A 26936-nucleotide genomic window follows, 5' to 3' on the forward strand; every position below is an offset into this window, starting at 1 on the left:
ATTTACGAGCTAATCAATGAACATGATGTCTTGAATTGTTTAACTGTTAGTGTAAATCAAGACAATATTATCCACACAATTCCCTTCCGAATCACCATTGATTCTCATGGTTGTGTTCATTTTGGTCCTACAAAGATCTTGGTTTCATGAGTGCTATAGAGAATTTCATCCTTAAAAAATCTCATAGGAACGACTCCCTTCCACACTCACATAAGTAATTCTTATTAAGAGCGTCTTGTCATACCCCACTTGTTTTCCAAGTTATAAGACTCATTAAAGGCAAAGCTTAACCTTGTTCACGGGCATAAAACACTATTTCATCATAGGAATAGATAAGAGAGATTATCTCTTTAATATTTCTCTTAGTCATTCATAACTTAGTTGTCCCTTTGAGCCTAGATCTTGGGATCTCTAGTCAACTAGGTTGGGTTACCATTATGAAGACTTTTTGGTTATAGACTTTAATTTCATTCCACTTGATAAGTAGTTAACTTGATCTCTTGGCAAACCTTTAGTAAGCGGATTCGCAAGGTTATCCTTTGATTTGATATAATCAATGGAAATCACTCCATTTGAAAATAATTGTCTTACTGTATTATGTCTTCGACGTATATGTCGAGACTTACCATTATACATGTTATTCTGTGTTCTTCCAATAGTCGATTGATTATCACAAGCCAACATCCTTTGTCTTGTATTTTTTTTTCTCTAAGGACTCCCAAAGTTCCTTAGTAGTTCTTATTGGACTATACATACTGTACAATGTGTTGTCCAAACTATTGAGGATGTAATTCTTGCATAGGAAGTTAGAATAATTCCAAGCTTCCATTTGTTTATCAGTTTCACCCTTCTTTAACATAGGGGCATCCTCATATAGGACCCGATCAAGATTCACAGTTGTAAGGTAGGAATGGCAATTTCACATGTCAATCGGGTCACCCGCCCCTATTGGGATGGGTATGGGATAAATTAATCGGGTATGAGAAAGTTTTGTGAAACCCGAATTGGGTTCGGGGCGGGTATGGGTTTGTAGTTACCCGTCTTGCCCGAAATTTTAATTACCAACATACATAGAGACTTTGGGTTTGAATCTGATTCTGATATGATCTAGTGGGTAAGAAGAGAAATGGGGTTTGGGGAAGATGAAGAGTCAGTGGTGGGGTTGCCTAACAAATCCATTTTTAGATACAATTCCCCACTAGTTCAGGTCTGTTTGATTGGCTTGGTATACTTTTGATGTCTAAGCATGTTCAACACCCTTTCCGGGATGGGGGGAGGTGGGCAGGTGGATGCCACCGCCGCCAATAATTCTAACACTGCCCTCTACACCACCTTCGCCATCTTTGGCATCTTGGGTGGTGGCATCTACAACATCCTCGGCCCCTACTTCACCCTCTTCGTCGATTGCTCAACCTACGTCCTCTACGCCGACTCTTTCCTTTACTACAACCACTACCAGCACCAGGGCTTCGCCATTGTCGTTGGCGCCATCCTCGGAATCAGAGCAGGACTGATTTGGGTGGGGCAGGGAGCTATCATGACGTTGTACCCCCTGTCGGGGAGGAAGGGTTCATACATATCGCTGTTCTAGAGCATCTTCAATATGAGGGGCGTCATTGGTGGGCTCATCCCCTTCATTTTGACCTACAAATGGAGTGAGGTTGCGTCCGTGAACAACAATACTTACATTGGGTTCATGTGTTTCATGTCTGTCGACACTGTCCTCAAGCTGGCGATCTTGCACCCGAGCCGCGTGGTTCGGGATGACGACAGCCACTGTACCAACATCAAGTACTCCAATGTGTCAACCGAGGCCGTTGAGATTCTGAAGCTGTTCCGAAATTGGAAGATGTTGCTGATGGTCCCGGTGGCATGGGCCAGCACCCGACGCCGCCCCGCCCCGAAAACACATTTGGTACAGGGATGGGATTATCAACTCTTTTGTAAATGGTAATGGGAGACATTAACCCACCCCACCCCGGGTATGGGAAAGGGATTTATATAATTGGGACAGGAATGGGGTAGGGGTGGCCCCGCCCAAACCCGCCTAGTTGTCAATCCTATTGTAAGGTAGAACAACATTTTTTGGTCCCACCTCTTGAAGTCTATCCCAATGAACTTCTTAGGTTTCTCACCATGTGCAACAGTAGGAGGTATAATAGAAGATGCAGAAACCATCTTCACTAAAAGATCAATTGTAATAAAATTATAAATAAAAGCAACTTCGTCTTAAGATTTTTGTCCAAATCATTGAATATATGGATAATAAGTGTGTATAATAAATATACAAATAAAATGAAGTAGAAAATTGAAACTCACAAATAAAGTTGATTGAGACTAAAGTTTGACTCTATGTCCTTAAGATGAATTTGTTCCGCTCAAATACTTATGGTTTGTTGACAGTCGTCTCTCAGGATACAATGATCACTTTCTTGTGATAGTAACACTTCAAATTATAAGAAACTAAAAATCACTTAGTGATTTGTACTCTCTTGAACACCAAATATTTAATAAAAACGAAAAATGACTAGACTTAAAGTTAAGGAGGACTTGAATGACAAGAAATGAGAAAGTGTGAAGAGAATAGATGAATGAATGAATAAGAAATATCATCCCTATTTATAGATTTGTTGGTGACTTATTAGAAGAGATGTATCTTTAAATACTAGACACATCCTTTGAAGGGTTGTCTTAAAACACCAAACACATCCTTTGTAAGAGGTTGTGTCTTTTAAATACAAGACACATCCTTTAAAACAAGTTGTGTCTAATTCTAATTTCCATTCACCTATATAAATTCCAACATAATCTGCCATTTCTTGAGCTGGGTTTGGACTTGCTCCAGGCGTGCAAACTTCCTCAAATCAGAGGAAACCAGCTTGCCAAACAGCACTTGAGGGGAAACAGAAAGGACAACCTCAATAATTTGCCTGGTTTCTTAAGAGAGAGAGTGGGAATCTAAAGGATGCTGTAAAGAGGGGAAGCAGAAAGAATTAACGGTTTGCTGTGTGTGAAAGCTTGGTTAGCAACTACAGATGAAGGGAATGTTAGAGACATGGGATTCCAAAGAAGTTCATGCATAAACATAATCAATTTCACTTCCACACCTTGTATTGATTGTAGCACAATTATAAAACCAGAATTTCTTAAGAATAAAAGGTAGCCTTGTTCAGTCATTTCTGATAACTACAATGAACAACAAATCCACAAACCATGATCTCAACCATACCATACTAACCAAAACTTCATCAACATTAATACATATAAACAAAATTTTCTCCTGTATTACATTCAGAATTCAATACTCCAGCAATGTCTTAAGTCTGGAGTCTGCAACGATGCTCTCTCATTAATGGTCCTCAGAGGTCCATTTGGCTGCTGGGAGTTGTACAGGTAATCTGGTCCTCAAGTTTTTTGAACTTTGTTCAGGTCCATCAAAACTTCTATTGATGCTCTCATCAATATTCATTGTCAGCAAGGACCTTCCTCTGGACTATTGGATGTTGGCCAACTGAATTGATATGATATAACCACATATGAGAAAGCCCTGTCCATATTTCTTTGTAATTGGCTTTCCACCCATCTGATAGAACTCAAGGATATACAGATGAAGCACTCCAGCTTTCGGGTTGTGAGGAGCTTCCAAAAGCATGATCTGCAAGACAGAACTGAAATGTGAACCTTTTTAAATATCAAGCAAGAATCCCAGAAACGATTAACACTAAAATGTACATGCAGAGGACAGACATTACTTACTTTTTGACATTATGAGGTATTACTACATCATGAGCTTCCAAGTTTATGAGAAAACGCAACCTTCATTTTTAGCTTTAGTGACATGGATGTATCTGTGGGGAAGCAAGCCAGCATTCAGTGATTTAAATTTCATCATGCATGAACATATATATATATATATATATATATATATATATATATATATATAAAGATATATATATATGTGAAGGCAAAATTCCAATTAGATAAACTTTGGTACACTGTCACTTGCTTCACAAAGTGTAAAAAGATTGCGGGGAAGCATAAAATGGCACCAAACAAGCAGAGCATACTAAAATCATATTCCCCCTCTCACCCAATATAAGCCATATCTTTAAGAAAATTTAGGGTTTGATTGGAAGCTCCAAGGAATAAAGGTACTTCCACTGAGTTTTAAAAATGAAATGAGTCCATTTTACTCACAACACTCAAAATAAGACTGCATTAGTAGCAAATAGAAGATCATTTTAGGGCTACAAGAACTAAGATTCTTTCATTTTTTTACCATCATATACCATAATACCAAGATGACCTTTTTTTTAATGCTCACAATCCAGGGTATGAACATGTTTCCCTATGGGTAGTTTTTAGGCATGGCAAAATATTTAAGAATGAACATATTGGCAAACTCAGATAAAAAGGAAAGGAAACAGCTCAAGAATGAATCACAAATACGCTAAAACAAAGATGAATGAGGGAATTAAAAAAAATCCTTAACTCCATCCCAAGAGTAAGCTGTCACAATCCACTTCCATCACACAATATTTAGTTTAGGATAGATTGACGAATTGACAAACCTTGCATAATTTTTTAAGCTGTTGCTTGGCGAAATAGGGCAGATTCAAGTCTCCATTCATCATCTTCAGTAAAAAATGCTCAAGTTCAGGTCCATCCATCCTTCACAAAAGCCCCAAAACAGAACCTGCAATGGGTAATGGCTTTCACTTCTTGGCATAAGCCACAAGTAGAAGTTGATAAAAAATCTTAGTCTAACATGATCACTATGAACAGCAGGGTACTGCATATTTATTACTATAAGTATAGCCTTTGCATCCACTCTAAATCAAATGAAACTTAATAAAGAAATAATCTGATCCATTCAGTGATTGATCTCCTAATCTACCCCAAATTGATTCTTTGACCTTCATCAGCCTATCCTATTTCCAGCATTCATCTGTAAAACAAAAAGAGATGTTTGAGATGGTACACTGGGTTCAAGGATTCAAAGAGAAATTTGTGTATTCCAACACAAACCATCATATTCTTAATATTAGTGGTCTGCAAAACACTAATTAAAGATCCATAATTTCACTAAAAAGAGGATTTGACTTGAGCTAAAATCTTCCTAAAAGTAAAAGATTGAGGGGAAAAAATAGGTTCTCCAATAATATGCTGGAGAATGAGTCAAAAAGCGTACCAAATTAATAGGGCAAATCATCATTCCCCAGGAATTCTATAACCAGCTTCCAAAAGCATTTCCTGTTACAACAAGGGAATGCTCCTCAGATATTGAAGTCCAATTCTGAAGCCAATGGTAGCCATTTTGAGCCCTGAATCTCCTTAAAAATTTAAAATCAAATGAAATGCAAACATAAATATTGAAATGCCATCGGAATAAATTGTACAAATAAAAAGGTTTTCAATATGTAAGAATTAGCATAGCTCACTCTCACTGTATCTCAACTTGCTGATTTCCTTTCTCCCAATTCCACATTAGATGGTAATTCTTGGGCCATGACTTCTGCAACTTTGACTTGTATAAGTATGCTATACAATTCGAGCCAGAAAATTATTTACAAAGATAACAATAATGTAGAAATAGTGATGCTTACAATGACCGTGAAGGAGACCAAAATGAAGAATCAATATTTTTGAGCAAAAACCAATCTTGCATTATTGTAAGAAGGAATGTAGTTAAAAGCTCATAAGTAAAATAAGTTATAATGAGAGATATTCCAAGAAAATGAAGCTTTTCAATAAGAGATATTCTTTATTACTGACTTGAAAAGCCTGTAAGTTGAACAAAGATCATGTTGATGAATGGAAAATTATAAATCATGGTCCAATCTTGGGATGGAGAAAATGAAACCATAGGTTGATAAATCATAGGTCTATAAAGCATTAAGAACATGGCCTAAGTTAATAGATGCATATCTATGAATATTTAGGGAAAACAATGGGGAACTTTATTTAGAGATACGTCAGATAAGAATGCTACTTGAGGACAATGCAATTGAAATATATGAAATCAAAAAAGATCATGAATGAAATATAGCATACTCACTCTAACTGGCTGGCCCTGTTTATAGAGAATTGGATTCCATTTGCATTATTTTCACCTTACATCCTACGTGCATGAAAAGGAATTCCTTTAAGATGAAAATTTTGAAACTAATTCTTAAGAAGAAAAAAGTTATGCATAATGAATGGGCAAGCTTGATTTTAACAGAAAGGGAATGGATAGCCTATGGGTATTGTGTAGATATACAATCTAATGACACAAATCACATGAGGCCAAAGATAGAGTTCGGACTCATACAGCTGGGAAAGCCTTCAGTAAGTTTTATCTGCAGATCTTTTGCTTAAATCGACTCCAGTTCCTGCAATTGGATTGACTACTGAGAAAGGTCAAGAAGCTAAAGGCCCCTTCTAGAAGGTACCTATAAAACATAACAAGCATGGAAGTAGAAAACTTTAGAAAAATGATCATTAAAACCAGGAAAATAAAAAAAAAAATCATTTGAAAGCATTAAACAATTAACAAAAGTGAGACAAGTTGTACAAAATTGAAAAAATCAGAATAATTGAGTAATAGAAAAAACAAGGTTAGTATTCAAATTCAACAAAATGGCACAATTAGAGAAACTTACATGGAAGTGAAGATGAAATTGCCAAATCCACATATTTATCACATCTCCTTAACCTAATAAACAGAAAAGAAAGACAAAAAGAAAGAAGGCAAGAAATAGAAGATAACTCTCAATAACAGAGATGAAACCATCAACTTAAGTACAAGAATGTGTCATAAAATAAATGTGGAATAATTAAACAAATGACACTTACAAGGGATTGTGGCACATAAGGAGAGGATATGGTGGAATGGCCTCTACATTCATTTTGCTGCAATCTCAACTTTTTATTGCTCAAAGATCAATCGACTACCTAATTTGCACATAGGGGATGTGGGCAATGTTGCGCCAATCTTGCCCATTCTCTTTTGAGCACCTTTGACTTAGGAGTGGGCAATCTTCTATAGATAGTACTGAAAGCGTTTCAGACAGCCCTTCCCTTGGCAAAAACGACTGCAGCTTACGACATTCGAAGATATTTAGCGTTTCAAGAGAAGTAAGCCTTTGGAGAGACAGGAAGGCCAAGGATTCCAGATTCTCGAATCTTGAAATGCAAAGATTAAGTAGAGTAGTAGGAAGAAGCAGTGGGTGGTGGTGGTGGTGGTGGTGATAATCAGAAATGGTCAGAGTTTTAAGAGAGGTCAATCTGGCAAGGCCCCATTCTGATAAGGGCGTCTTCATATTCTCATAATCATGGATATGGAGTGATGTAAGAGAAGTGAGGCTTTGCAATTGATGAGGCTGCAACTCCAGATTCTCACATTGTCTGATCGTAAGATCTTTGAGGTTGTAGAGGCAATCTGGTATAGTTTTGAGATTGGGATATCCCCAGATGGACAAAACTTCAAGTGCATTATTATTGCGATGAAACATCTCCTCTGAAATTGGTTGCAGCTGTGCACAATCATAAATCTCAATAGATTTAAGGGTAGAGAGAGATCTGCCTCTAGGGAAGGATGTGAGAGATGAACATTTCGATATATACAAGAATTGAAGACCACAATTGGTTGTGTTGTTGGAATGGTGATGCATTATTCCTTCTGGTAAAGACTCTAGCTTTTTACACCAATATATTTTGAGCTTCTTCAGGGTTGGTGGTAGTTTTGGAAGACCAATGAAAGACGAACACACCCATATCTCTACGTATTCAAGGGCAGAAAACTCGATGTCTTCTGGAAGAGACTTTAGATTTTCACACGAGGATATATGGAGTTCCTTAAGGGTGGTGGGTAACTGCCCTTTTGGAAAGCAAATGAGAGAAGGACACTCCTTTATTTTCAAGTATTCAAGGGCACACACGCTGCTGCAGCAATTACTGCTATCAGGTAGGCTACTTAGACTCTGACAATTAGAAATAGTAAGACGTCTAAGCATGAGTGGGAAACCCTTATCTGGAAATGACACCAATTTTGCACAGTCCTTGATAATCAACTCTGTGAGAGATGCATAGCTATACAATCCATGTGGAAGTTTCTCCAAGTTATCGCATTCACATATCTCCAAATACTGAAGATTGCAAGGCAGCCCTTGCGCTTCCTCCTCTCCCAAGGATACAAGTTGGTTACAATCCAATACTCGAAGCTTAGCGAGATTTTCTAATCCCAACCCATTTTCCCACAAACAGTCCAACGCACCAGAATTATCAATTTCCAGTAGTAGAAGCCTTGGCAAGGACCGCAAAATTTTTTGCTCAAGTTTGAAAAGCCCTGACATTCCATTAATTCTGAAATAAATACGTGAGGTGATGTTAATTGCACTTCGACTCCCTCCTGGCAATCGTCCAAAAGGCTGAAATCCTTCAGAGGGCTTCATTTCTCGGCAATAATAAACATTGAGCCCTTTAAGAGAAGGTAGATGTGTTGGAAGTGGAACCATCGTTGCTGGGCAATTGTTAATTTCAAGTCTTACTAGAGAAGTTAGGTGAGTGGGTAATTTCTTACTCAATCTTGGACAATCTTTTATCTCCAAATGGAGGAGGCGAGAAAATGACTCTATTGACCAAGACCAGTCTATCCATTCCTTCATATCTCGAAAACATAAATACTCCAAGCATTGGAAAGGCTTAGCGTAAGGAGAAACCTGCCCCTCAAACTCCAGCCCCACACTTTCCACTCGATCCATTCTTTCGATGACTAACTTCTTGAGGAAAGGTAGTTGCCCAACTGAAGGTAGATCAGTGCACCTTCTACAACCACAAATACTTAACTCCACCAATTTAGAGTAAGAGGGATCACATATCCAGCTGGGGAATTGCCGACCACCATAATACTTAATATCGAGTTTCTTCAAACTGGTATGAGGTTGTAGAGAGAGAAGGACTTCCATTTCGGTGTCTTCATTTCGCAAATTATCGAACCAACTACCCCAAGACATAATCAACTCTTCAACATTGAGCTTAGTCCTTAGATTGGCATCTATGGCATCTTGAATATTCGCCACATTCTTCAATCGTGAGATAAAAATCTTCCCTCGGAGATGTGACAAATGCTTCAACTCCTTTATTCCCAAATATCCGCTTTCACCCACAATAAAATTAGACAATGTTTGCAAGTTCTTTAATTTACCTATCTGTTGTGGCATCACAGATAGACTTGAACAATTTTCAACATTGAGATGTCGAAGGTTAATTAAGTTCCCAATGTTGGGAGGTAACCTTCTTAAATTTGGACACCCGAATAATATAATTGTTTGTAAATTATAGAGCTTGCTCACTGAGTCAGGCAATGATTTGATTACAGTGGAAGACAAATTCAAATAGCGTAGATGTTTCAATTCACCAATAGAATCTGGTAGTTCAGGTAGCAAATATCCACTCAAACAGAGGACTCTTAGTCGTTGAAGTTTTGGCACCAAATGATCATAAACCGTTCTAGTCACAAAACATTTTGGACCAAGAAATGGTAAAGCCACAAATGTTCGTAAATGCTCTGCCTCTTGAAAAGCTTCAAATTTTTTGATCACATCACATCTTCCACGAACGAATGATGAATGACGAGTCTGTTTATAAATCATGGATGGTGGGTTACTGCTTAGGTTATATTCTAAACAAAAGCATATTTCACCGGATACAACTTGAGCTAGATCATGGATAAGATCATGCATCACAAAACGTGATTCATCATTAGTCGATGGTTGAAAAAATGATCTTGACAATAATTTATCAAAATAGTTGGCCCCAAGATCTTCCATTGTTTGTCCGTTACCTTTTGGTTGCTGAATTAAACCTTCAGCCATCCATAGAAGGACCAAATCTTGTGACTCAAACTCACAGTTCTTGGGGAACATTGCACAATATGCAAAACACCTCTTCAAATATGAAGGAAGATGGTAATAGCTCAACCGCAACGCAGGAAGAATCTCACATTCCGTGCTTGACAAATCCCATATTTTGCTACTCCATACTGTTTCCCATTCGGCTTCGCTTTGCTTAGAGCGTAGGAGACTACCAAGCGCTTTTGCTGCTAGTGGCAATCCACCACATTTGCCAACAATTTTCCTACCAATGGACACCAGGTTCGGATGATCATTGATATTTCTATGTTCAAATGCATGCTTCTGAAACACAGACCAACAAGCATCTTCAGATAAAGGGTTTAGCTCATGAACATTCTTGGCAGCTCCCATCATCAATGCGACATTTTTATTGCGTGTTGTAACTATGACTTTGCTTCCTTGGGACCCTACACTCAAAGGAGCCCGCAAAAGATCCCAATGACCACAATTTTCGTTCCACACGTCGTCTAGAACGAGTAAAAAAGTTTTCCCTGCTAACGTGTCTGTCAATTTCTTTTGAACTTGTTGGAAGTCCAAAGAGGCACTTGCATCAGACTCTAACACCGAATTGAGAATTGCTTTTGTTATATTCTCCACATCAAACACATCAGTCACACAAACCCACGCTTTTAGTTCAAAATTTTCGGGCAAATCATCATTGTAAACCAGCCGTGCGAGCGTAGTCTTGCCCACCCCGCCCAAGCCAACAATGGAAATAACGCTGACATTGTTTTCATTGGGCTCAACCTTGCGCAGCAAATCAAGAACCGCTTTTTTATCTTCATCCCTGCCATAAACGCCAGGTTCGTATGCTATAGGTGTAGTGGGTAGTGGCCTTTGCCAAGCGGAAGTAGCTGCTGCTCCTCTCACCTTTTCCAGGCCAAGTCCACCTTTTCTAGCTGAAATACCTTGTAATCTGCTGGTGATTTCCCTAACCTTGGGGCCCATATTGACATTAACACGACTGAAACTAGTACAGCACGTAGGAATGAATTTGCGTACCTTGCTTGTGCTGGCTTCATCTCCTTCCGCTCCCTTCAACATTCTTTTCGTCAATTCGTAATCAAACTCGTCCAAGATGTCCTCCATATCATACGCCAAAACCCTCAGATCGAACAGCCATGATTTGACACTATCCACTGTGATCTGCTTCTCCTCCGCGTCGTTGAGCTCTTGCCAGATGTTCTGCAACTCCTTCTCCCATTTCTTGAGGTCAGTGTGGACATCCTCTTGGCGTGCAAACTTAATGAGATCATAGGAGCCCAACTTGTTAAACAGAAAGCCAAGGGCAGCGGAAAGAAGAGGCCCTCCAACAACTTCCATGGTGTTCTTTTTGCAAAGGAAAACAAAGAGTCAGAGTTGAGAAGGGAAGATGGAAACAAGTGAAACTGGTTCCCTATCTCTGTAAGGTTTGAGTTAGAATATAACATAATTTTATATGTTTATGATATCGTTTTTCTTTTGTTTATTTACAATATTACCCTATCATAATGGAGATGAACAATTTTCTAGTTAGAATATAATACTATAAGATTTGCTCCAAATACTACTAGTCCAAAACCATATACTTGGATTTTTTTTTAATTTTTTGACCTTGAAGAGTCATTTTATTTGGAGCAAACCTTATAATAATAAGAGGACTTCTATCTACATAAATGGATTTTCTCAAGCAATCTTTTGGATGATTCTGCAAGTGGATTTAGAGTCCCATATCTAATGTTTTAAAGAGTTTTTAAGTGGTTGGCTATAAATAAAAACCCAAGTACACAAGCCAAATTAATTGGCTACCTTTTTTTATTTGTTACATCGATCTTGTCGGCCATAATTAAGGGCAGAAAAGGGAAAACACAAGTCAATTTAGGTGGCTGGTCTTTTCATCAATGAAGAAAGTGAAAGGAATCTTTTCTTTTACCAAAAAAAAAACCCTAGGGTTTTACTTTATAAATATGCCGACATGTGGCACAATGGTCACCCTAAATTCTAAAACCAAATCCTTATCCAAAACGAGATCGAAATTCTCATATCCATTGAACTTGACTATGTCAAACTTCGCACAAGAAATCTTAGACATCAAAACCTAGCACTTTGATACTAATTATTGTAATTCATGTAGCAATTTCTAGTGAAAAAATTAAAAATAAAAAATAAAAGAAAAACATATAGATTTAAATAAAATGTCTACATCCACGAAAATAAAATTAAAAATTTTCACTATTCCAAAATTAAAGTTACAAAAATGGTATTTATACTAATTCTCAGATATTGAAAAATTTTAAAAATACCCCTAAAATGTATCACGAGGTCATTGCCCCTCTCAACCCCAACCTATTGTTCGACCTTAATAATAAAAAAAATACAAGCTTTAATATAAACGTCATCATTTCACTCTGCTTTACTTCGACGCTTACTCCTTCTTTTTCATATATATCTTTCACTTAATTTGAAACACATATTACAACATAAAATCTTAGTTGATAATTGAGACTTTTTCTTAAATTTTAAAGATTTTTTTATTTTATTTTTCATAATAAGGTTTAAAAGGGTTAATTTGGCTAAACCTTTTTATTCATTTTTTCTATAAAAGGAACCTATATTTTTTTTCTATAAAAGGTAGGATTTCAATTGCGGTCATAGCCCACGACTACAAAAGGTAGGATTTCAATTGCCATCGTGGCCCCCCGAAGGAAAAGCAGAGCAACCCTATATTTTTCTTCAATAAAAGGTAGGATTCCAATTGCCGTCATGGCCCACAGCTGAACGACTGAAGAAAAAACAGAGAATGGCAGCCGTGGCAGCCTTTCACAATTATCGGAGCTCCGCACTAAGGTGCCGTTTGGATGGTTTGAAACATAAATATTTTTTAAAAGTATTTAAAATAAAAGGCTATGCAACCCTTTTAATATGTTTTCTATTTTAAAAAAAATTATAAATGTTTAAATAAAAGTAGAACACTCTATAAAAAATATATACATAAATTTGTCTTATATTTTTTAAAATTACTTTAAAAAATATTAAAAAATATAAAGAAAAAATAAACATTAAAATTTTAAACCGTTTTTAAGACAATTAATTTTTAAATTTGATTTTCTAACTATTCTTGTATATATTATATACAAAATTTTATTCTTTTAATTTAAAAATAAAAAATAAAGAGATGTATCTAAACAACTCTAAATTATTCCTATAATTTTTTAATTTTTATATCAAAATTTTAAAATAAATCTAAAAACAAATTTAAGCGCAACCAAATAATATGAGTTTTTCTTTCAAGTTCTTTTTAACATACACAGTTACAGTCAAGCTTGCCTTTTTCCCTTCAGTTGATTGAGGTCTAATACAAGGAATGTAAATTAAATTTGTCCCAATTTATTTGAATAAACTTTTTAAAAACACTATCATCACACTACTTCTAAGTGCTAACATCACCTCCAAGGCTCCAACACAACCATTAGGGCCACTTCCGCAATGCTAGCATCCATTCTTAATTTGTATTTATACATTTCAACTTGGAATTTCAGACCATTGACCACACCAACACAAAATTACAGAACACCAATACCTGGCACTGGTCGTAGCAGGACAATCAACACCCCGAGGTTTGGGTCCCTAGGAGAGTTCTAAGGGCTTGGCTATGGAAGGTTCCTCAATTGTTAAAAATAAAAAAACAAAATGAATTTCTAAATGATTTGTTGACAATAAGAGGTAGCTTTACTCAGTCACTCGTGATAAACACAATGAACAACAAATCCAGAAACCATGAATGATATAGGCAAAACTTGCTTGTGTTTTACATTAAGAATTCAGTGGATGACCCTCAATACTCCAGCAATGTCTCAAGTCAACATCATCAGACAAATAATATTTCACCTGTTTTGAGTGTGGTTTGATATGCCTTTTTCTCAAGTTCTACAAATAATCTGGTCCTCACGTTTTTGAACTCCAAATTTTCTATAAATTCTCTCTTCCATATTCATTCTCAGCAACCAACTTCCTCTGGACTATTGGATCACTTGTCTGATAGAACAGCAGGTTGTAACCCATATACATATGAAAGCCCTGTTTTTATACTTCTTCATGATTGGCTTTCCACCCATCTGATAGAACTCTAGGACAGGCATACAATATGCAATGACCTGTTTGGGAATTGGGATTTCACAGGGGACATATATAGAAAAGCACTCCAGCTTTGGGGTTGTGACTAGCTTCCAAAAGCATGATCTACAAGACACAACTGAAATGTGAACTTCTTTAACTATCAAGTAAGAATCCTAGATACTAATGAGAAATGATTAACACTAAAATGTACATGCAGAGGACAGATATTACTTACTTCTTCACATTTTGAGGTATTACATCGTGATCCTTCCAAGTTTACATGAAAACATCAAAACACGACCTTCATTTAGCTTCAGTGACTTGCATGTGTCTGTGTGAAGCAAGCCAGCACTCAGTGATTTACGTTACTTCAACTGTGAACTGAATATAAATATATATGGCAAGAGACAAATGATTAGATTAAAAAAGAGAGGAGGAAGGCGACATTCTAATCAGATAAATTTCTTTACACTGCCGGTTTCAGCTTCAAAAAAGTGTAAAAAACAGAGGGAAACATAAATGGCTCCAAACAGGCAGAACATTCTGAATCATTACCCCTCATCTCACCCACTATAAACCTCATCTTTAAGAGGACTTAGGGTTTGATTGAGGACTCCATGGAATCTTCAGCTTTGTTCTAAAAACTGAAACAAGCCCAATTTACTCACAATGGTCAAAATGAGGCTACTTTAGTTGCAAATAGAAGATCATTTTAGAGATATAAGATCTCACATGCTTTCATTTAAAAAAATTTTACAATCGTATGCCAAGATGACATTTTTATCTCCCACAATCCAGGGTATGAACATGTTCCCTGGGAGGGTCTAACATATTGGTAAACTCAGGTAAAAGGGGAAGAAAATCATTCAAGAATGAATCACAAATACACTCAAACAAATATAAATGAGGGAATAAAACTCCAATCCAGCACATCAGTTTTGTTGGCAGAAACAAAGAACAAGTTGTAGTAATCTACTTCCATCACAAAATATTTAGTTTAGGAAAGATAGACCAACACCACAGATTTTTCATGCCATTGCTTGAAAAATGTTACCTTCTCAGGTTGTCAAAAATGGAAGTAGATTCCAGTCTCGATTCATCATCTTTAGTCAAAAATGCGCAAGCTCATGTCTATCCATCATTCACAGAAACCCCGAAAAGCAACCTGCCCTGAGTAATGACTTTTACTTCTCAGCATAAGCCACCTGTAGAGGTCGATGAAAAAATCTTAGTCTAACATGATCGCTATGGAAAGCAGGGTCCCATTTATTTATTACCGTAAATGCTACCAGCTTCTGAAAGCTAGCAACAGTGACTGAATGAGGGAATGTTCCTGGATTATGTTTTGTTTCACCAAAGGATCACTTAAGCTTTAGGTCAGAAGAATTTGCTATCATAAGGATACTGTTGGGATGTCATTTGTTTTTATTTTTGGCTCTGGCCAGCCGTACCATTGAACTGTGCCAAATGGGGGCATCACAGCCGGAATGGGTCAGGACCAGAGTAGCCTCCCCAGGATTCAAACTTGGGTCTTGTAGGCCTAGCCCAGATGGTACCAGGAGGGCAACCAAAAAGACTTTAGTCTTGAGTTCAAATCCTGGGAACGTCACCCCCCAAGGGCCAAATAAACAAATGGCCCCATAAGACGTTGCGTTGTCCGGCCCATTCTGGCTGTGATGCCCCCGTCTGGCACAGTTTGGTGGTACGGCTGGGCACTTGAGCAAAAAAGGCCGACGTTTTTATTGGGACGTCATTTGTTTTTATTTTTGGCTCTGGCCAGCCGTACCACCGAATTGTGCCAGGCTAGCCCAGATAGTACCAGGAGGGCAACGTCCTAAGCCTTAAGGCCTACAGGACCCAAGTTTGAATCCTGGGGAGGCCACTCTGGTCCTGGCCCATTCCGGCTGTGATGCCCCCGTTTGGCACAGTTCGGTGGTACGACTGGCCAGAGCCAAAAATAAAAACAAATGACGTCCCAACAGATACCTCTTAATCTACCCTAAATCGGAAGAAACTAGAAAAAGAAATCATCTGAACCTTTCAGTGATTGATCTCCAAACCAACACCAAAGTGGTTCCTTGGCCTTCATCACCCTATCATCAACCTATCATATTTCCAGCATATGTCTGTAAACAAAAAAGAAATGTTTGGGATATTGGTACACTGGGTTCAAGGATTTAAAGAGAAACTTATGCATTCCAACATAAACCACCAGATTCCTAACATTTGGGGTGTGCAGAACACTAAAATCCATAATTTCACATGGAAAAGGATATGAAATTTTTTTCAAATGAAATTGCACAATACGTTTTGTTAAAATCTTTCTAAAAACAAAATATTGAGGAAAAAGAAAAAAGATAAAGGTTCTCCAATGATATGCAAGAGATCAAGTCTGAAAGTGTACCAAATTGACAGGGGAAATCACCCATTCACCAGGAATGATACTACCAGCTTACTAAAAGCATTTTGTAAGAAGGAAAAGACCAAGAAGAAGAACAATTAGAGAAAAGGCTAATCCTGACTTATTGTAAGAAGGAATGTAATTAAAAACCCCAAGAAAAACAAGTTACAAAGAGAAATATCCAATTCCAAATAAAGATGCAGTGCAATCAAGAGGACAAAGAAAAAAGTGATATCTAACCATTTGTATTCTTTATCACTCACTTGAACCACCTGTAAGTTGAACAAAGATCATGTTGATAAATGGAAAATTATAAAGACATGGTAGAATCCTGTGATGGAAAAATGTGAAGTCATAGGTTTAAAAGCATTAAGAACACGGCCTATGTTGATAAATGCACATCTATGAATACGTAAGGAAAAAAAAGGCAGAATTTTATACAGAGATATATGGAAAAAGAAAGCTTATTGAGGACAATGCAATTCAGATGCACAAAGTCAAAAAAGATCATGAATGAAATAGAGTATACTCACTTTAACTGGCTGACCCTGTGGTTAGAGAATTGGATTCCATTTGCATTATCTTCTCCTTCACACCCTACATGCACGAAATGGAATTCCTTTAAAATGAACATTTTGAAACTAATTCTTAAGAACAAAAAAGTTACTTATAATGAATGGGCGTACTTGATTCTAATAGAAAGGGAATTAATAGCCTATGTGTGTTGCGTAGATATGCAATCTAATGACAGGCATGGATAGCAACCAGTCATTGGTGAAGGAGAATGTTTTCCATTGGATGAGTTTCAACTGTGGAAGACATGTGAGACAATTCAATTAAACAAATAAATTTGGAACAATAAATTAAACAAATGACACAAGTAATTGTGGCAGATTGAAGAAAAATACCAAGCATTTATATATAGTGGTGGTCTCTGCGTTCATTTTGCTGCAATCCCAACTTCTTATTCCTCAAGGATCAATTTGCCATCAATTTTCACACACGGGATGTGGGCAAACTTGAGCCAATCTTCCCCTTTCTCTTTGGAGCACCTTTGAATTAGGAGTGGGCAGTCTCTTATATACACTTCTGAAAGCATGTCAGCCAGCCCATCCCTTGGTATAAACGACTGGAGCTTAGGACATTGGAAGACATATAGCTTTCTAAGAGAGGTGAGCGTTTGGAGAGACAGGAAGGCCAAGGATTCCAGATTCTGGAAACTTGAAATGCAAAGCTCAACTAGAGTAGTAGGAAGAAGAAACAAGTGGTGGTGGTGATTAGAAAAGGAGGTGGCTTCCGGAAATATGCCACCAATAGTAAGAGTTGTAAGAGAGGTCAACCTGGCAAGGCCCCATTCTGATAAGGGCACTTTGATATTCTGACAATTAGTGATCTGAAGTGATGCAAGAGAAGTGAGGTTTCACAATAGATGAGGCTGCAAGTCCAGATTCTCACATTTTTCAATCCGAAGATCTTTGAGGTTGTAGAAGCAATCTGGTATGATTTTGAGATTAGGGACTCTCGAGATGAACAACTCTTCAAGTGCATTATTATTACAGTGAAACATCTCCTCTGAAATTGGCTGCAACTGTGCACAATTATCCATCGTAATAGATTTACGGGTAGAGGGAAACTTGCCAGTAGAAAAGGATGCGAGAGATGAACCTTGAAAGGTATCCAAGATTTGAAGACCGCAATTGGTTGTGTTGTTGGAATGGTGATACACTATTCCTTCTGGTAGAGACTGATAGACCACTGCACCAGCAACAGAACTCAACAAAACCAAGATCACTCAAGAACTGTGCAAGTAGTTGGGAATCTGGTAATGTAGTTTGAACTGTGCAAGTAGTTAGAGTTTGGTAACGTAGTTTGTTACAGTAGAAAATATAAATAGCAGAATAGAGAACCTCTCCATGACATGTAATTTCTTCCTCTTAATATACAGAAACTAGATTTTCATCTTCCTGATACAAACTTTCAGAGACTAGCTTTTTACAGCCCACTATCCTTTTGGAAAACCAATGAGAGATGGACAACTCTTTATAATTAACTATTCAAGGGAACACACGTCGATGTCTTCTGGAAGAGACACTAGATTTTCACAATGGGATATGAATAGTCGCCTAAGGGTGGTGGGTAACCGCCCTTTTGGAAAGCAAATAAGAGATGGACACTCCTCTATCTCCAAGTATTCAAGGTGACACACATTGTTGCTGCTGTTTCTCATCATCATCCTATCAAGTAGACTACTTAGACTTTCACAATTAGAAAGAGCAAGACCTCTAAGCATGAGCGGGAAACCCATCTCTGGAAATGACACCAGTTTTGGGCAATCCTCGATGATCAACTCTGCAAGAGATGTATAGCTTCGTAATCCATGTGGAAGCCTCTCCAACTTATCACACATCCATATTTCCAAACGCTGAAGATTGTAAGGCAGCCCTTGCTCTTCCTCCTCTCCAAAGGATACAAGTCGTTTATACAACCCAATATTCGAAGACCAGAGAGGTTTCCTATTCCCAAACCATCCTTCCACAAACATTGCAACTGACCAGAATTGTCAATTTCTGGAAGTTGAAGCCTCAGCAGGGACTGCATAAACTCCGGCTGAAGTCTGGAAAGCCCTGATATTGAGCTCCCCTCAGTAGCATAATGAGAAATTCATGGTTGTAAATTGTGGCGTCATTTCTGGGCAATAATAGATATTGAGCTCTTCAAGAGAAGGCAAGTATGTTGGAAGTGGAACCATCATTTCTGGACAATTCTCAATACTGAGCTTTACTAGAGAAGTTGGGTGTGTGGGTAATTTCTTAATCAATCTTGGACAATTTTTTATCTCCAACTGACGGAGGCGAGAAAATGACTTTGTTGACCAACACCACTCTTCCCATTCCTTCATGTCGTCAAACCACAAAGACTCTAAGCATTGGAAAGGCTTAGCATGAAGAGAAACTTGGCCCTCAAACTCCAGCCCCACACTTTTCACTCCATCCATTCTTTTGATGACTAACTTCTTGAGGAAGTGTAGTTGCCCAACGGAAGGTAGTGATATGCAAATCCGTTTTTGCCCACAAGAAAATCAGACAATGTTTGCAATTTCTTTAATTTGCCTATTTGCTGTGGCATCTCTTGCAATGAACAACCAACAACATTGAGATGTCTAAGGCTAATTAAATTTCGTAAGATGCTCACAATTGGATAGTATCAATGTTTGTAAATAATAGAGGTTGGTCACTGAATCTGGCAATAATTTGATTTGGGTGAAAGACAAATTCAAATAACGCAGATGTTTTAATCCACCAATAAAATCTGGTAGCTCAAATATCATACATTCACTCAAAGAGAGGACTCTTAACTGTCGAGATTTTGGCACCAAATGATCACACACCAAACTAGTTACAAAAGATTCTGTAAACGTACCATGAATTGGTAGAGCCACAAATGTCCGTAAATGTTCAAACTCTTGAAGGCTTCAAATTTCTTGAACACATCGAATTTTCCAAGAATGAATGATGAATGACGAGTCTCTTTAGAAATTGTGGATTGTCGATTACTTTCCAAGTTATCTTCCAAACAAAAGCATATTTCACCAAAGCAAACTGCGCGAGCGTTCTTTCCCACCCCACCCATTCCAATAATGGAAATGAAGCCGACATCGTTTTCATAGGGCTCAACCTTGCCCAGTAAATCGAGGATCACTTTTTTATCCTCTTCCGTGCCATAAACCCCAGGTTCGTACGCTATAGGTCTAGTGGGTGGCGATCTTTGCCAAGCGGAAGTAGCTGCTGCTGCTGTCACCTTCTCTAGGCCAAGTCCAGCTTTTCTGGCCGAAATATCTTGTAATGTGCTGGTGATATCTCTAATCTTGGATCCCGTCTCGACATTACGCACCACATGAGTTGGATTGAAACTAGTACAGCAACTAGGAATGAACTTGCGTACTTTGGTTGTGCTGGCTTCTTCAGCTTCCGCTCCCATCAGCTTTCTTCTCGTCAATTCGTAAGCAAACTCGTCCAAGATATCCTCCATGTCATATCCCAAAACCGTCATATCAAACAGCCATGATTTGACAGCCTCCTGTGTGATCTGCTTCTTCTCCGCGTCGTTGATCTCTTGCCGGATGCTCTGCAACTGCTTCTCCCATTTCTTGAGGTCGGTGTGGACATCCTCCTGCCGTGCGAGCTTAATCAGATCAGAGCAACGCAACTTGTCAAACAACGAGCCAAAGGCAGCGGAAAGAAAAGCCTCTCCAACAACTGCCATGGTGTTCAGCAAAGGCAAACAAAGAGCAGAGAGTAGAGAAGGGAGGATGGAAATTGTGTGGTGTGAAGACTTCAGCAATCCGAAGTAAACGGGTCAACACGCGTAGGATTCCAAGGTCGTCATGGCCACGGCTCAAGTAAAAGCGAAGCATGCCATTCATGACAGCTCTTCATAATTATTGGAGCGCTGCACTAAGATGCTGTTTGGATGGTTTATTTATTTATTTTTTTTTATTTTATAAATATTAAACATATTTAATACTTGTGATTTTCATTATTGATGATTTTCCTTTTCGGGTCTTGCTACGGTACTGAAAAGCACTTTTCGGTACCATACCCACTTTTTTGGGCTAATAGGGTAAAGACACATGGCATGCTAAATTAAAAAAAAAATAAACAAAACCACTTGTTCATGTCACCCAACCGGTTGCCATGGGAAATAATCTCATGCCACACACATTGTTACATTTATTACATTAACCAATTATAAATTGGTTTAATGTAATTATTTTGTTTAGGAAATTTTTTTTATGAAACAGAAAAATAAAGAAAATTTTGAAAAAATAAATTACATTTTATTTATTTTTGTACTATAAAGTAATTAAACCCCACATAAAAATTAAATTTAAAATAAATAAATAAAAATTATAAAGAATTTGGTGATATAATTTATAAATTAAGGAAAAGTAAATTTAATTTATTTTAACATCAAATAATTTGTTGACAAAAATTTGACGAATATTTGAAGTGTGAAAAACAATATAATTGGTTTATGAAGTTAAAAAAATGGGAAAACTAGAACTAAATTTTATAAAATATATATTAAATTAAAATTAAATTAGTTGTGTACTAATTATTAATTGAGAATATATGATTAAATTATTTCATAGCTTTTCAAAAAAATTGGTTGAAATATTGAAAATACGAAAAAGGTATAATTACTAACAATATGGAAATCCAAACCCCTCACATATTTTTTCAGTAAATTTTCATTTTGAATTTTTCGATCCATTTCACACCATCAAAATATACTGAATTTTTTAGTATTTTTGAATTTGGATTTTTCCGGAAATCATTTGACCACCTCCTAAGTGTAATGAACTTATTTAAACAATATCCAAGCCATATTAAGTTCCAAAAAAGTTTAAAGACTTCAAACAAGTGGAGAATCGAGAGGGTACGAAACATATGAGAATTCCTCACATTCTTCGTACCCCTGTGATTTTTTTAGTATTTTTGGATTTGGATTTTTCCGGATATCATTTGATCACCTCCAAAGTGTCACAAACTAATTTAAATAACATCCAAGCCATATAATATCCCAAAAAATTTTAAAAAGTCCAAAGAAGTGGAGAATTGGGAGGGTAACGAAGAATGTGAGGAATCCTCACATTCTTCGTACCCTTGTGAATTTTTAGTATTTTTGGATTTGGATTTTTTCAGAAATCATTTCACTACCGCCTAAGTGTAATGAACCTATTTAAACAATATCCAAGCCATATGAAGTCCCAAAAAATTTTAAAAACTTCAAACAAGTGGAGAATTGGGAGGGTATGAAGAATGTGAGAATTCCTCACATTCTTCGTACCCTTTTGAAATTTTTAGTATTTTTGGATTTCGATTTTTCCGGATATCATTTGACCACTTTCTATGTGTAACGAACCTATTTAAACAACATCCAAACCATATGATGTCCCAAAAAAATTTAAAACTCCAAAGAAGTGGAGAATTGGGAGGGTACGAAGAATGTGAGGATTCCTCACATTCTTCGTACTCTTGTGAATTTTTTAGTATTTTTGGATTTGGATTTTTTTCGGAAATCATTTGACCACTTCCTAAGTGTAACGAACCAATTTAAACAATACCCAAGCCATATGACGTCCCAAAAAGTTTTAAGAAGTCAAAAGAAGTGGAGAATTGGGAGGGTACGAAGAATGTGAGGATTCTTTACATTCTTCGTACCCTTGTGAATTTTCGAGTATTTTTGGATTTGGATTTTTCCGGAAATCATTTCACCACTTCCTAAGTGTAATGAACTTATTTAAACAATATCCAAGCCATATGAAGTCCCAAAAAATTTTAAAAACTTCAAATAAGTGGAGAATTGGGAGGGTACGAAAAATGTGAGAATTCCTCACATTCTTCGTACCCTTTTGAAATTTTTAGTATTTTTGAATTTGGATTTTTCCGGATATCATTTGACCACCTTCTATGTGTAACGAACCTATTTAAACAACATCCAAACCATATGATGTCCCAAAAAATTTTCAAAACTCCAAAGAAGTGGAGAATTGGGAGGGTACAAAGAATGTGAGGATTCCTCACATTCTTCGTACACTTGTGAATTTTTTAGTATTTTTGGATTTAGATTTTTTCGGATATCATTTGACCACCTCCCAAGTGTAACAAACCTGTTTAAACAACATCGAAGCCATATGATGCTCCAAAAAATTTTAAAAACTCCAAACAAGTGGAGAATTGGGAGGGTACGAAGAATGTGAGGATTCCTCACATTCTTCGTACCCTTGTGAATTTTTTAGTATTTTTGGATTTGGATTTTTCTGGAAATCATTTCACCACCTTCTAAGTGTAACGAACCTATTTAAACAACATCTAAGCCATATGATGTCCCAAAAAATTTTAAAAACTCCAAACAAGTGGAGAATTGAGAGGGTACGAAGAATGTGAGGATTCTTCACATTCTTCGTACCCCTGTGAATTTTTTAGTATTTTTGGATTTGAATTTTTTCGGAAATCATTTCACCACCTCCTAAGTGTAATGAACCTATTTAAACAATATCCAAGCCATATGAAGTCCCAAAAAATTTTAAAAACTCCAAAGAAGTGGAGAATTGAGAGGGTACGAACAATGTGAGCATTCCTCACATTCTTTGTACCCTTGTGAATTTTCTAGTATTTTTGGATTTGGATTTTTCCGGATATCATTTGACCACCTTCTAAGTGTAACGAACTTATTTAAATAACATCCAAATCATTTGATGTCCCTAAAAATTTTTAAAACTCCAAAGAAATGGAGAATTGGGAGGGTACAAAGAATGTGAGGATTCCTCACATTTTTCGTACTCTTGTGAATTTTTTAGTATTTTTGGATTTCGATTTTTCCGAAAATCATTTCACCACCTCCGAAGTGTAATGAACCTATTTAAACAATATACAAGCCATATGATGTCCCAAAAAATTTTAAAAACTCCAAAGAAGTGGACATTTGGGAGGGTGCGAAAAATGTAAGGATTCCTCACATTCTTCGTACCCTTGTGAATTTTTGAGTATTTTTGGATTTAGATTTTTTTGGATATCATTTGACCACCTCCCAAGTGTAACAAACCTATTTAAACAATATCCAAGCCATATGATGCCCAAAAAATTTTAAAAATTCCAAAGAAGTTGAGAATTGGGAGGGTAAGAAGAATGTGAGGAATCCTCACATTCTTCGTACTCTTTTGAAATTTTTAGTATTTTTGGATTTGGATTTTTCCGGATATCATTTGACCACCTTTTAAGTGTAACGAACCTATTTAAACAACATTCAAGCCATATGATGTCCCAAAAAATTTTAAAAACTCCAAACAAGTGGACAATTGGGAAGGTATGAAGAATATAAGGATTCCTCATATTCTTCGTACCCTTGTGAATTTTCGAGTATTTTTGGATTTAGCTTTTTCCGGGTACATTTGACCACCTCCCAAGTGTAACAAACCTATTTAAACAACATCCAAGCCATATGATACCCAAAAAATTTTAAAAACTCCAAAGAAGTTGAGAATTGGGAGAGTACGAAGAATGTGAGGATTCTTCACATTCTTCGTGTCCCTGTGAATTTTTTAGTATTTTTGGATTTGAATTTTTTCGGAAGTCATTTCACGACGTCCTAAGTGTAATTAACCTATTTAAACAATATCCAAGCCATATGAAGTCCCAAAAAATTTTAAAAACTTCAAACAAGCGGAGAATTGGGAGAGTACGAAGAATGTGAGAATTCCTCACATTCTTCGTACTCTTTTGAAATTTTTAGTATTTTTGGATTTGGATTTTTTCGGATATCATTTGACCACCTTCTAAGTGTAACGAACCGATTTAAACAACATCCAAACCATATGATGTCCCAAAAAATTTTAAAAACTCCAAAGAAGTGGAGATTTGGGAGGGTACGAAGAATGTAAGGATTCCTCATATTTTTCGTACCCTTGTGAATTTTCGAGTATTTTTGGATTTAGATTTTTCTGGGTACATTTGACCACCTCCCAAGTGTAACAAACCTATTTAAACAACATCCAAGCCATATCATACCCAAAAATTTTTAAAAACTCCAAAGAAGTTGAGAATTGGGAGGGTACGAAGAATGTGAGGATTCTTCACATTCTTCGTACCCCTGTGAATTTTTTAGTATTTTTGTATTTGAATTTTTCCGAAAATCATTTCACCACCTCCTAAGTGTAATGAACCTATTTAAACAATATCCAAGCCATATGAAGTCCCAAAAAATTTTAAAAACTTCAAACAAGCGGAGAATTGGGAGGGTACGAAGAATGTGAGAATTCCTCACATTCTTCGTACTCTTTTGAAATTTTTAGTATTTTTGGATTTCGATTTTTCCGGATATCATTTGACCACCTTCTAAGTGTAACGAACCTATTTAAACAACATCCAAACCATATGATGTCCCAAAAAATTTTCAAAACTTCATACAAGTGGAGAATTGGGAGGGTACGAAGAATGTGAGGATTCCTCACATTCTTCGATTCTTGTGAATTTTTTTAGTATTTTTGGATTTCGATTTTTTGAAAATCATTTCACCACCTCCTAAGTGTAATGAACCTATTTAAACAATATCCAAGTCATATGATGTCCCAAAAAATTTCAAAAACTCCAAAGAAGTGGAGAATTGGGAGCGTACGAACAATGTAAACATTCCTCACATTCTTCGTACCCTTGTGAATTTTCTAGTATTTTTGGATTTGGATTTTTCCGGATATCATTTGACCACCTTTTAAGTGTAACGAACCTATTTAAATAACATCCAAACCATTTGATGTCCCTAAAAATTTTAAAAACTCCAAAGAAGTGGAGAATTGGGAGGGTAGGAAGAATGTGAGGATTCCTCACATTCTTCGTAGTCTTGTGAATTTTTTAGTATTTTTGGATTTCGATTTTTCCGAAAATCATTTCACCACCTCCTAAGTGTAACAAACCTATTTAAACAACATCCAAGCCATATGATGCCCCAAAAAATTTTAAAAACTCCAAACAAGTGGAGAATTAGGAGGGTATGAAGAATGTGAGAATTCCTCACATTCTTCGTATCCTTGTGAATTTTTTAGTATTTTTGAATTTCGATTTTTCTGAAAATCATTTCACCACCTCTTAAGTGTAATGAACCTATTTAAACAATATACAAGCCATATGATGTCCCAAAAAATTTTAAAAACTCCAAAGAAGTGGAGATTTGGGAGGGTACGAAGAATGTAAGGATTCCTCATATTTTCGTACCCTTGTGAATTTTCGAGTATTTTTGGATTTAGATTTTTCCGGGTACATTTGACCACCTCCCAAGTGTAACAAACCTATTTAAACAACATCCAAGCCATATGATACCCAAAAAATTTTAAAAACTCCAAAGAAGTTGAGAATTGGGAGAGTACGAAGAATGTGAGGATTCTTCACATTCTTCGTGCCCCTGTGAATTTTTTAGTATTTTTGGATTTGAATTTTTTCGGAAATCATTTCACCACCTCCTAAGTGTAATGAACCTATTTAAACAATATCCAAGCCATATGAAGTCCCAAAAAATTTTAAAAACTTCAAACAAGCGGAGAATTGGGAGGGTACGAAGAGTGTGAGAATTCCTCACATTCTTCATACTCTTTTGAAATTTTTAGTATTTTTGGATTTCAATTTTTCCGGATATCATTTGACCACCTTCTAAGTGTAACGAACCTATTTAAACAACATCCAAACCATATGATGTCCCAAAAAATTTTCAAAACTTCATACAAGTGGAGAATTGGGAGGGTACGAAGAATGTGAGGATTCCTCACATTCTTCGTACTCTTGTGAATTTTTTTTAGTATTTTTGGATTTCGATTTTTCCGAAAATCATTTCACCACCTCCTAAGTGTAATGAACCTATTTAAACAATATCCAAGTCATATGATGTCCCAAAAAATTTTAAAAACTCCAAAAGTGGAGATTGGGAGGGTATAACATGTAAACATTCCTCACATTCTTCGTACCTTTGTGAATTTTTTAGTATTTTTGGATTTG

At 36.7% G+C, this 26936-nt stretch overlaps 2 protein-coding genes and 1 pseudogene across 25 annotated transcripts in view; 1 reads left to right on the top strand and 2 right to left on the bottom strand.

The window, feature by feature from the left end:
• LOC117927665 (putative disease resistance protein RGA3) overlaps positions 1–20766 on the bottom strand; it is a 54340-nt gene extending 33574 nt beyond the window's left edge. The window contains exons 1-8 of one of the 8 annotated variants that reach the window (XR_004653389.1): positions 17301–20757; positions 17079–17201; positions 16926–16989; positions 16633–16664; positions 16029–16117; positions 15046–15196; positions 14227–14372; positions 13632–14114 (exon numbers count right to left, since the gene is read on the bottom strand). The gene's annotated coding sequence lies outside the window, so the exon portion shown is untranslated. Of the gene's footprint in view, positions 1–13631; positions 14128–14226; positions 14373–15045; positions 15197–16028; positions 16990–17078; positions 17202–17300 lie in introns of those variants that run through there. The other 7 variants (XR_004653386.1, XR_004653390.1, XR_004653388.1 and 4 more) reach the window with 7 other exon arrangements.
• LOC117927847 lies at positions 1127–1954 on the top strand (annotated as a pseudogene).
• On the bottom strand, positions 3081–11298 carry LOC117927663 (putative disease resistance RPP13-like protein 1). 17 transcript variants are annotated; one of them, XM_034847297.1, is made up of 10 exons: positions 6838–11298; positions 6645–6697; positions 6314–6434; positions 6059–6121; positions 5442–5541; positions 5192–5333; positions 4898–4948; positions 4572–4696; positions 3757–3848; positions 3081–3655 (listed from the first exon to the last, which is right to left on the bottom strand). In XM_034847297.1, exon 1 carries the CDS (start codon positions 11217–11219, stop codon positions 6933–6935), a length of 4287 nt encoding a protein of 1428 aa, XP_034703188.1. In that variant the 5' UTR covers positions 11220–11298; the 3' UTR covers positions 3081–3655; positions 3757–3848; positions 4572–4696; positions 4898–4948; positions 5192–5333; positions 5442–5541; positions 6059–6121; positions 6314–6434; positions 6645–6697; positions 6838–6932. The 17 variants fall into 17 exon arrangements, with proteins under 17 accessions (XP_034703188.1, XP_034703189.1, XP_034703201.1 ...); XM_034847298.1 differs by adding an exon at positions 5607–5661 and having other exon boundaries at positions 4572–4948; positions 5442–5515; XM_034847310.1 differs by having other exon boundaries at positions 4572–4948; positions 6314–6374.
• Positions 20767–26936: the final 6170 nt, after the last annotated feature.

The sequence above is a fragment of the Vitis riparia genome, chromosome 13 (assembly GCF_004353265.1).
Source record: "Vitis riparia cultivar Riparia Gloire de Montpellier isolate 1030 chromosome 13, EGFV_Vit.rip_1.0, whole genome shotgun sequence".
Lineage (NCBI taxonomy): Eukaryota > Viridiplantae > Streptophyta > Magnoliopsida > Vitales > Vitaceae > Vitis > Vitis riparia.

Bases quoted from the DNA above. Each gene is read 5' to 3' on its own strand.
- LOC117927663 (XM_034847310.1), bottom strand. From the start codon at position 11,219: ATGGAAGTTGTTGGAGGGCCTCTTCTTTCCGCTGCCCTTGGCTTTCTG.